This window comes from Dermacentor andersoni, chromosome 5 (genome assembly GCF_023375885.2).
Source record: "Dermacentor andersoni chromosome 5, qqDerAnde1_hic_scaffold, whole genome shotgun sequence".
Classification (NCBI taxonomy): domain Eukaryota; kingdom Metazoa; phylum Arthropoda; class Arachnida; order Ixodida; family Ixodidae; genus Dermacentor; species Dermacentor andersoni.
The window spans coordinates 158,728,357-158,740,380 of NC_092818.1; the positions used below are offsets into that span (position 1 = coordinate 158,728,357).

General features: G+C 47.8%; 1 protein-coding gene across 2 annotated transcripts in view; it reads right to left on the reverse strand.

Annotated features, from left to right (window-relative positions):
• Nucleotides 1–6,223: 6,223 nt before the first annotated feature.
• LOC126531474 (uncharacterized) overlaps nt 6,224–12,024 on the reverse strand; it is a 31,440-nt gene continuing 25,639 nt past the window's right edge. For both annotated transcript variants that reach the window (XM_050179006.2, XM_050179005.3), the window contains one exon: nt 6,224–8,589. In XM_050179006.2, coding sequence (XP_050034963.1) covers nt 6,354–8,561 — 2,208 coding nt within the window. In that variant the 5' untranslated portion in view covers nt 8,562–8,589 and the 3' untranslated portion in view covers nt 6,224–6,353. The remainder of the gene's footprint in view (nt 8,590–12,024) is intronic.

Here is a 12,024-nt window from a genome sequence, read left to right on the forward strand (position 1 = left end):
TGCAATAGTCTTGCATTATCCCGGCCTAGGTCAAAGGCATCTTATGTATAGCTTCACAGAGAAACATCCACACTTGCTTGCAATGGCAGAAAAACTTTCGCAAGTTATCGGGCAGTTCCGGTGTGTACACAGCAGCATACACATTGGTTCACGAGAGCACAAGACCAGGCAAGCCAAAAGTACGAGTACCTCACTCTTGTTTTGCTCGCTTCCATGTGGGGGGCAGTCAATGGGATGCCCATTTTCACAAACCAGTACCTCGGTGTGAGTTTGATGCAATTTAGGAAACTTGAGCCACTCAGCAGATTCTAGTATACTGTTCTGTCCACAGAACTTGCGGAGTCTGCTGTTCTTTTGATTCGTATGCCATAGTGGATAAGGCCAATAAACCCACGATATATAATGAATGAACAGGTGGATAGTAACTAAAATATGCACATAAGCTTAGAATTGGGGATACATAGTTGCCTATGTGTATGCGTCTGCAAACAGCACACAGAAAGCAAGGGCTTCAACGCAGTGGAAGTGGAGCTTTGTGCCAATAGCGATTTAGCACAACCTGTGTACAAGGGTGCGATTCGAGACAGACACCTTATTTAGATTGTACGCACAAAATAAAGGCTTTCGGACGAAATTACGAGCCTATGGCATGATAGCGCTGAATGTTCCCTATGCGCACTGCAGGTCCACAAGCCTGTAATATGGCACTCTACTAGAATTACAAAGGCAAAAGTTAGAGGCACCTTAATTCTGCGAGAAACTGTCCACTACCACAGCTGGTTAACCCCACAAGGACCAACGTATCATTCCTGCTTTACGAACTTCTATAATGAGAAATTCTGACCTATAGAAGGAAAACAACCATACGACCATTACGGTTTTATGATAAACAGCAGCGAGTGTTCAGTTGTGGGTAGTTCAGCAAACAAACCAATAATGAATGAAACTATATCAACTCTCGTATCATTTCATTTTAGTTCGAACGTACATTCCACGGCCAGAAATAAAAGTTAACGAATTGTCATTTTCCCGGATGTGGAATGGTGCTTGGGCTTTGTGGGGTACGCTGCCACCGCTACACACAATGTGGCCCTAGAGTGGGTGCAGCCACGTGACAGGGTCAATGTATTCCTGCTACGGGGTGCATTTCTATTTACGCCCAAGCCCAGTGCTCGACCGCTGCGCCCCCATGAGCCACTCGCATGTACCATGTTTCTAGGTACTTTTTCCCCAAAGTGCCACGGCGAGCGCCCTAGATCCTCGTAGGTACTTGGCGGAACTAGGGAGATATGCCTGGGTGCACTATTTGCTCACCCAGCTGTCGCTAAGAAAAAATCGGCTTTTCAAAACAAGCCGCCTAGGCTGTTTCTGAATAAGGGTTGCGTGCGGAAGCTGACGCAACACTGGACGAAATTTTTCAGTTTGGATAAGGGGTTAAAGGGATGCAATAAGAAGCTGGTCGTGGTGTGCGAGGTGCTTCGATCTACAAAAGATGGGATAATCGTGGGGCATAGAGGGTTTCTCGCACCACGAGCCACATCATCGCTGCGCTCAAGCTTCCTTTCCTTATTGACATCACTATCTCTCTTCCAGCAGAAACAATAGCAACACGTTGGCGCCATACACAATGCATATTAAACATCCAGGTACAAAAAAAGATCCCGCAGAAACTCCCCTGGGAGTTGGACTATGCGTAAGCACTGTGCCACTAGCTCATCTCCGCGCAGCCGCCCGGTGTCATTACCAATGTTACGTAACTTGATTAGGCCATTACTAACGACAGCTCAGTGGCGACACGAACTGGCGCCAACGGCGGCAAGGAGCACTGATGACGCAAGCAAAGTACTGCAGGTGGAGACTCAAGATGCGCTGATGACCATTCCGATCATTTTATAAGCAGTTATCGCTCTCCAGCGCCTTATTCATCCGCGTGAAACCATTGGAGACTTTTAGCGTGTCCGCTATTCCGGCAAACGGGCCTGGTTTGGGTGGATTGCGGGATGAGCGGGGGCAACGTGAGCAGCCGGAGCGGTGCAGCCGCCTTGGTGGCGTAGAGCTCAACCAGACAAACGCAGAGCTAAAATTGCAGTAAGCTACTATATTCTGCTTCGCTGCTGGTGCAAATTCTCGGCAGTGGCATAACTGTCCACGTGATTACGCCGCTGTCCAAAATTTATACCAGCAGCTAAGCAGAATATAGCAATTGGCTCCATGTTTATGTGGTTGAGCTTTGTGCCACCAATCTGGCCGCTCACATTTAAGCCCCCATTCACCCAGCAAACCGCCCACGCTTGCCAGAATATTGGACGCACTAAAATTCTCTATTATTGAGCCATGAACGTACTCAGGCGGCGGCTTCTTGTGGCAATGCCGCGTGGATCGCAGCTTGAAAGCGATCTGCGATGCCCACAAAACAGTGCCAACTGCTCATAGCTTCGAGCGCTGTGTTCTTGCCGCTTACATAGTCTTGAAGAGACGCGGGCCCGCTTAACTTCAAAGCTATCTGCGAAAGTTGCAGAATGAGGCGTTAACTCAGAGCAATGCCAGCCCTGCGTTTCTGCCACTTCATTGCCGTTGAGGCAGAAGGCAGCGCATGTAAAGGCAAATTCGTTCGCTACTGCGGGCGCTATCTCGAAAGCAGTTGTCTTACTACGGGACGGACGAAGGGACTGTTTTCTCTTTGGGTAAGCATACAATTGCTTAAGCATTCAGAATTAAAATTTGCCTACACCGCCAAAACTCTGCGAATGCGGGCTGGCCCGAACACACCGCGTGCCCTGGCACATCCAGGGACGCCAAACCAAATATATAGGATCTAGGGCGCATGCCATGGCGTTTCGGCGAAAAAGTACCTAGAAATGTGGTACGTGCAGGTGGCGCAACGATCAAGCGCTGGCTTGGGAGCAAATAGAAACACGCCTCCAGGGCGCCATATCTCGCATCTGTATCCTAGAATGTTACCCAACTCCAAAATGTTGACAGCAGTGCCAGCGCTTGACAGAAGCAGTCACTGTGCTTCAATGACACTCCATGGCAATTTTTTTTAAAAGCGCAGTCTTCCACCGAGGGTTGGCATGGTGCTCAACTCTGTGGAGGGGAGGAAGTGCAATTCGAAGAACGTTTAAGAGTACAGGGGTCAGCCGTCAGCGTGTGACATTGCGAGTGTTAGCGAGAAACTAAGGACACGCAGGCCACGCTAACTGGTATCGAACAAGCAAGCTGCTAAGTGGCCGTTGAGTGGCATAGAGTAGAAATACGCAGAAGTGCGCTTGAGAAACCGCAATAAAAACGATCTCAAGATTTCACATGCGACAACCAACGACCACAAGGACAGCCAATGTCACGAAGGAATTAGCAACAACAGTGGCTAGTGCAGTGGCTGTTGAAGGGAAGACGATTCTCCCCAATGAATTTCCAAGTAGTTTAAAGGATTACGATGCTGCCACGATTGCTTTCCAAAAAGATTACTTTAATAGGCGTACAATGCCAGCAAACATTTCTTTGTGCACACAGCCTTGACGTATATGCTAAAGGCATGAGAAATTCTTAGTCGTCTCCACGTGTACTGTAAGGTGCAGTAAAGCAGCTTTATCTTGTAATGCAATCATTAATAATATAGAAAATACTCACAGCTCGTACGAGTTGTTTGTTACTCGAGATGCAGTATAGAATCTGTAGCCACATATTGAAGGGTGTGCACATAATGATGCGAATCTCAACTACGCAAAAGACTGCGTTAGCAAGTGGCAACCTAAACTGGATAACTAGAAACTTCTTTTAATGTGCAGGGCTCTATTACACACAAATACTGGCTGCACGTAGGCTGACTAAAGGAAGTTTCAATGTGCATTCAAACGGTTGTAACTGACCAGTGTTAAAGCATGATTAAGGCACGCAGTTCAAAGCGCGACCAAATATTTGCAGTGGTTCGAGCCGCTGACAAATACATCTCCGATAAAGCAATTCGTTTGCAGTACGACAATTCCATGTATTCTGGACATCGGTAAACAAGTCCAGTACACACAGAGCGGAAATTGAATTAAGAAGGTAGGGAACAGTCGAAGTTATGCTTTACTTTACATGCGCAAGAGGATGCAAGCGCAATATTATAGTTAATACTGAGTGACCCCAAAAAACTACCTCTTCATCCTGCCTCTCTACTTAACACAGTGTTGCCAAAAGCACACTTCCGCTTCCCCTCCTGCATTATTCATGTCATACTAAGCCATTGCCAAAAACAGGATCATCTGTATTCCGTGGACGAAAGGAGGGGCTACATGCACTACCTGTAAGTACTTTTACTGCTAGATATGAGCCTGCTTTGAAGCCAGCTGTAAAGCTGCAACCACATGCGCACGATTCGTCGCTGGTTTTTGGCCAGCCAGCAATTTTGCTTGTTGCCCAGGGGTACGCGTGGCAACTTCCGCTAGCGACAGCAGGATTGAGAAACATGGCAGCGACCTGTCTACCCACTTCAATCTGAATTTGTTCTTGAAACTTTCTCTGTCCTGCGACAGCAAAAGACTAATTAGCCAATACAGCAATAGCTTCATCTTAAGCTGAGGTCAAAGTATCAGTGTCGTCTTGTTAATACTAAGAAATTGTTTTGATGCTGTTAGGCCTCAGAAGCTACCGAGAGCCGCGAAAGTATTTCAAGTTTGGCTCACCAGATTGGTGCCGCAGCATTTCACTGGCGGCTTGGAATAGATTTCCACTGGCACTGGCAGCACATTAAAGGTAGCTTTAATACAGCTTCGTTAACAACATTGGCCTCATGGTACACATTTGAGATTTTTATCACGTGCACACAAATTTATTCAGACAACTGTATATTTGGTGCTACTTTTTCACGATGTCGCGTCCATGTGGTTGCTCCATGCTGTGACAGGGTCACCTGTCGCTGTCAATTGAACATTACTGGTGTGCTTGCCACTTTAGGCACTGCAAGACTGGCCACAATTAAATTTTCCAATTTCTAAGCCAAGCCTACCTGTTTTCATGCTGGCAAACATACTAAGGAGTAACAAATGGGGGATGTTGCCTCTGTACAGAACCCGAACAGAATTTAGGGTTGTATGAATGCTGCCAATCCAGATCTCTGAGCATGCAAAACCACCTGCATATAATGTTACAGGACAGACATTCTTTTCGGAAGCAAAGTTTCCAAGTCGTATTTCAAGATGAAACAAGTGCTTATTTATCTTAAGTAGAACCAGTTACGAAACAACCTCCAAGGAATAGAATGATGAAGCACAAATAAAGCATTATTTTGAGAATAGGTGATTTCTGCAACACTTGTTCTCAACACTTGAAGGTAGAAAGCTTACTGTTTTTTGAAAAAAGACACCTGCAGGACGGCATAATGCAGTGATCAACTGCCAAAGAAAATCTACACATATCTCTCGCAACGATGGTCCCGGCTTCCTGGGTGCAGGTAATTTGCATGCTTCAAAGCTCTAAATATGCAATCGTTTGCTTAACTAATGTATAAGCTAAATCACTATCATGTGGCCAGAAAAACCGACTGCTTCCTCAAAGCGGCTTCGTGTAAAGTAAGGCCATTAAAACGAAGCACGAGTCATACTCTGCACCTATTACCATAAAGGATCCAATCCAAAGAGAACAAATGTTCACAATGTGCAGGGCATATTCTTGACCAAAATAAATGCAGGGATTAAAACCCGGTAGAAGCTTTCTAGGTAAGGGAGGCCTTCCAGTGCTCACAGGTGATTCAGTGGAAACAAATGTTACTGGAGATCATGTCACTAAAAGGACAAATGAACTTCATACAGGAATAGAGTGAGATAAATGGAGTCGTCGCAATGGTGACCAGAATGAATTCCAGTGTTTCACAATGGCCCAGTGGGGGTGGGGGGGGGGGGAGAGAGAACCAGCCACGCAAGCACCTAATATATTTGCTAATGTAACAATGGCAAAGTTAACATTCTTTTGCTTTGTCAACAGAATGATAAGAGGCAGTAACAAGATGATCCTCGTTCAGCTGGTTGGGGCCACACTAGGAATACAGAGCTGCCATAGTGTCAAGTACACTAATAAAAAGAATACAAGTTGTATGCGTGCACGCCTGAAAGCAGCTAGTGCTGTTCCAGGGATTACAACAGGAGCAAGTAGCTTGAACGCACGTGAGCCCTCGCTCAGTGGGAGCCAGTGGGCACCGCCACGCACCCATAGCGCAAAGGCAGATGTGCGCATAGACGCTTGCTTGGTGTTTTGAACTATGTTTAATGGGAGACAGAGAGACAGTGCAATGCAAAGCAATGTTTACAGGGCGACGAAAAAAGAGTGAGTGTGTGACACGACCCGGCCTGATTAGATGGAGCGCACTTGAGTTATCAGTAGCGGCGCCTCTTTGGGTCCCGGTCAGCGTAGTCCTCGGGGCGCCTGCCATCATCGGGCGGCATGCCGTAGTGTGCCTGCGGTGGCTGCTGCTGGTCGAAGCGCGACACGCGGGTGCCGCTGTCATACGAGCTGACAAATGTGGCTCCCTCAATGGCCGAGGTAGGTGCCTTGGTCTGAGCAGCTGCGGCTGCCATTGGGTCGTGCTGCTGCTGCTGCTGTGGCGCCGCCATCTGCTGCATGCTGGCCGCATGTTGGGCCGCTTGCTGGGCAGCCTGCTCGCGGCGTGTGAAGCCAAGGATGTCTTCTTCTCGCTGGCGCAGCAGCATCTCTTCCTGGCGGCGAATCTCTTCACGCCGCTTTTGTTCAGCATGGCGCATCTCGCGCTCGTGCAGAAACATTTTGCTCTGCTCTTCCATGATGCGCAGCTGCTCCCGCAACAGCCGCGTCTCGTGTTCGTAACGGTAGTACTCCATCTCCTCCTCAAGTTTGCGTCTCTCGTCCTCCATCTCGCGCTCCAGAAACTCTCGCTTCTGCTTCTCCAGCTCCAGCAGCTTCTTCCAGCGGCTTGAGAACTCGTACTCGAAGGTACCCGGCTCAGCAAAGCGCGGGCCCAGCTCACGCTCCTTGAGGTACTGCGGGTTGTTCTTGTTGATGTTCTTTTCAGGAAAGCCGTCCTCTTCGTCGCGCAGGTCTAACGGCTCTACAAGCACGGGCCGTGGCGACGCAGTGAGCAGCAGGCAGCCTTGCGAGGCCTTCTTTAGAGCAGCCAAGGCACTCGTTTTGCGCGCAAACTCCACAATGCCCTCACCTACAGACCGGCCTCTGTCGTCCACAATGACCACAGCACGGTCGATCTCACCAAAGATGGAGAATGCGTCTTCCAGCAGTTCGTTGGACACGAACGGGCTGAGGTTCTTCACCTTGAGCGACGAACCCTGAGTGGCAAAGCGCACCTGCAGGTAGCGACCTTCATGAGGCGTGTTGTCGAGGGCAGCTTTAGCTGCCTCAGCTTGCTGGCGCTGCTCGTACTTGACAAAGCCGAAGCCTTTCTGGGCGTGCAAGAACACCTCAAGCAGCTCTCCGAACTCGCCGAACATGCGCCGAAACTCTTCGTCTGTCATGCTGTTGCCGAGGTTGCCCACAAAGAGACGGCAACGTGCCCCGCTACGTTTCACAGGCTGAGGGTGAGGAGGCGGCGGGCCCTGGCCTGGGACACCGCCAAACGGTCCCTGCTGCTGCTGCATTTGTTGCTGTTGCATTTGCTGCTGCTGAGGGCCAGGGGGACCACCTTGGGGGCCGCCCTGGTCCGGTTTCTGCTGCGTTGCATACCGAACGTTCAGCCGCCGGCCATTCTTCTCGGTGCCGTTAAGGGCGCGCATAGCCTTCTCCGCTTGCTCGTGCGTCTTGAACAGCACAAAGCCGAACCACTTAGTCTTGTTGAGAAAGATGTCACGCACCTCGCCGTGCTCTTCAAACATCTTGCGGAACAACTCGTCGTTCATCATGTTCGACACGTTCGACACAAACAGTTTGCAATTTTCTGCATGCTCGCCGGCCGGCTTGTTCGCGGCGTTTGTCGCATTTGTGGAATTGGCCGCGGCATTGGCCGCGCCCTGGCCACCCGAAGCGTTCGCGACCGGCTGCGAGTTCTGGTTGGCCACAGGAGACTGAGGCTCCACCTTTTGGCCCGGCTTCGTGGGAGTCACCGTTTGCTGGTTTGGTGTCTGCTCTTTCTTCGGCGGCTGAGTGGGTGAGGGCTTCTGCTGCTGCACCGGGGTTTTCTGCTGCTGATTGTTAACCTGCGCCGGCGCCTGCTGGGGGCGCGGGGTTTGCTGCGGAGACTGCTGTGGAGACTGCTGTTGTGGTTGACGTGGAGATTGCTGCTGCTGCTGCTGCTGCGTTTGACGCTGGGACTGTTGCTGTTGTTGAGGTGGCGGCGAAGGCTTGGGGGGCTGGGATGATCTCGGCGGCTGCTGCTGAGGCGGTGGCATCGACTTTGACGGGTATCTGTTGTCCTGCTGGTTCTGGTTATGTGGACTCTGTTGATGTGGGCTGCGCGCACCATCGTGTTGGCCGTAGTGGCTGTTGCGTTCATCGTACTGCCGGCCACCGCCGCCACCACCGTAGCCACGGTTCGCTCCACCACCGTATGGCGAGTGCCGCGGCGGGTAATTAGATGACGAGCCACGTCTTCCAGACATCTACCTTTGCTATCGGCACACGAAACCTCTGCAGACACGGTGGTAAAAAAAAAAAAAGACACATTGCGGCATACAGCAAAATTCAAACTACGCGCGCTTAGCTGCTTCCGCATGCGCCCAACTTTGGATGGCCTTCACTGCCTTCGCCAATGCACCTACAGCACAACCGGAAAAGGACGAACCAATTGTGAATGCGTACTCTTCGGTGAACTTTTTGACAAACGAATAGGCATGCAAGCGCAAATATGAGACAAAAAGACTTTTCGCCGTGCGGCCATTTCCACTTGTAAAACGCGCGTAGAGGCTCCTGCCACAAGTCAAGCGCATTTGACAAGTACTACTTAAAAAAAAAGATATTACGGATGCCATCGTATACTCCCGGTACACTGCACGAGTTTCTCAAGGCAGCGTTGAACGGGCTGTTGTCACAACACGCATATTTTAAGAAGATGCGCGTAGGATGTTACACGGTATGTTTCAACGCGAACGGTTACAACTGATGTAAACCTAAAGGTAGACATAGCATGAAGGGCGACAAGTGCAACATAACCGCAGTGTTGCAGTCGTATGTCATTCTAAGCCCGGTTAATATGCATGCCACATAAACGCAGAAGACTAACTTGCTAATGCCTTGCATTTTAATACCATTTGCGTGATGCCACACAGACAGACCTGATGTCATTCACTATTTCGGAATGCCATGAACAGTGCAGTAACTTGAATTATTGGAAATGGCACTTATGATGTAGAAGATAATTTATACAATTACTACAAATTTCGTGTCAAAAATTGTACTCTGAACTTCCTCAGATCGGCATTGCAGCGGCTTCAATGCGGTAAGGCACCATTTTGCTTCAGGGCTTTTGACTAGGTGTGCAATGGCGGAAATTGCTATGGTCAGCTGTAATGTTGTAAAGACAGCAACAAACATGCTAGCAGCATTATAGTATGCTCATTTTTTCGTTTAGCTGTTCTTGAAGGCTAAGCTTGTAGTTCATGTTTATTTTTTAAATTAGCGCAATAAAACTGCTCACTTATTACAAGGATGCTGTCATCGACATCTTGACAAATGTCATGAAATTATTCATTACGTGTGACCGCTCCTCCAAAAAGAAAAAGAAAAATAAGTCATTGGGGAACTCAAGGCATTAACAATTAATTGGATGTCATTTTTGTGCCTAATGTAGCACATTAATAAAGACGGATCCAGTGTCGTGTGCTAGCAATGCACAAAATGATATGCCTATGCATGCGATTACTCGTGGAATGTTGCCGTAAGGAGATGATACACGGTCACTTCGAAAAGGTTTAACTGTAAATGCATTGCTAGCATACAATCCCTAAAGTTCGGCAAATTCACTCGGAAGTACATGTCACGGCCTTTCCAAAGTTCAAACCATAGGCAAGGCGCAACACAACTTTGACGCAATTCGCGTTTTCAAACTTCGCTTCTTTGTTCACCATTATTTCCACATTGTAGGCAGTACGAAGAAACGGCTTATAACGCGAAGTTGCGACCACTGCGCAACCCTTGCTTGCAAATTGTACACAATGCTGGCAAGGGACGAATACTAAACCTCTGCAAAAGAAGGCATTAGACACAAGATTTGCACAAATGGTTTGCACGAATTTTGGCTGCAGACTATAAAAGCCCGCCAACATGTTCCAATTATAAGCAACCAAAGTGCAAATGGTAAGGCCCTGCATGCATTGACATGGGCGTGCAACCCACAGAAAAAATCCGGCACGTCGTCACCAATATGCAACTTGCTTTCTTTGTGGGATGCTGCCATAGAAATTGAAGCAGTTTTCAGAAGACCTCGTCACATTACTCACGGCCAGAAAAACCTTAAAGTCGAGTACTAACACAAAATTTCAGATCCATATCGTTCAATCTTTTGGCCTCATATTTTGAGTATTACGGGGATACAGATACCCTCCACAGCCTGGTTCTTGCGCTTTTTGTCTGTGCTCCTGGCAAATATATCTTTCATGCACTGTTGTCTGACCAACTTGACTGAATAATTACAAAAATGTTGGCATACTGCAACATACGTATTGACAATGCAGCTGCCTTGCAATACAATTCAACATGGTGCGATGGGAAACCACCGACGTAGGCGAGCCTTGCAATCGTAATCCAGTGCCGCTAAATCACGAAGTGTTGAGACACAGGTACATGCGTAAATAGATGACAGCGTATTACCTTTGTTCATCCCTCACTGTCCCTTTTAGGGAAAAGAGGCAAACTTTTGTATTATCTCCATCGCTCCTCAATTCCTCATCAAGACTTATCAAGCTGGCTTGCAGGCGTAGGGGATGCCTAGATGAACTCCGCTTATGGAAGTGTTATGTGGCCTAATGCTGCTATTCTGATTTGATTGGCAGGTCCCGTGCACAGTAACAATTTTTTATCTGCAGTCCAGTGGCATGCCACAATGTTCTTTGGATAAAACATGAGTTCTCTCTGCAGTACACAACACTAGTTTCATGTCAGTACTCAACTTCAAGTTTTCCATTGATCCATCATGAGTAACCAAACGAATGAACAGATCACCAATCTACGACAAAAGTTGCTGGTGATCTCGTGGGGAATGAGGGAACAACAGCGTTCAACAAATCATGCAACAAGACAAAGGAAGACAAGATGGAGCAGCGGCGCCGAACGATTATAAAATGAGGTGAACTACACCAGAACAACTTGGTTATTTCAAATCTGCAAACTGTCTCAAGAGACTGCACAGGAAGTCTCTCTCCCGCATGTTCTATTTCTTCGTGCATTTCGACGGGCTCCATCCGACTGAGAATTTACTGGCTTCTGTAGGACAAATTAAGGAGTGGTTATCTCGTGACCATTATCTACAATTTTGGCTTACGCAATGCTCCCAGCAGAGAATGATAAGACGAGAGTTGTAAGGATGTCAGCGATATAGCACTTCTTTGTGGACAATCCTCAATGCGTACAGTGCTCTTCGCAAGAACATTGCAAAGCAAATGCCTCAGCACTACAACTTGCAACCCTATTGACCTATTTCCCATCTGAATGTTCCTTTGGCTTGGACATCCAGGTTGACCTATGCAAATTGATGGGAGCACTAAGGGGCAGCAAACACCTCATATCTTGTGTGTTGCTTAGCAACACTAGAACCCATACTTTCATTTATCCTTAATTTTTAGCAACTCACTGCTGCAATAAATTTAAACCATAAAGATAAATTTCGTTTGTTTTCTTTTTCATTTTATGAATGCTTATGTACGCTGTCACAAATGTAGAATTTAGCAGTCGGCTGGGCTTTACCGTCGTGCTAGTAATGCTAATTAATGCCAGGTTCTGTATACTTCTAAAATCATAAAAAAAAGGGAAGAAAAAGGAAGGAGGCAGACGGAGCCCTCTGAAAACACTTGCTTTCGAACATCTGCATTGTAAGCAACTGCAAATCAAATGTTCAGTTTACAGAGCTGC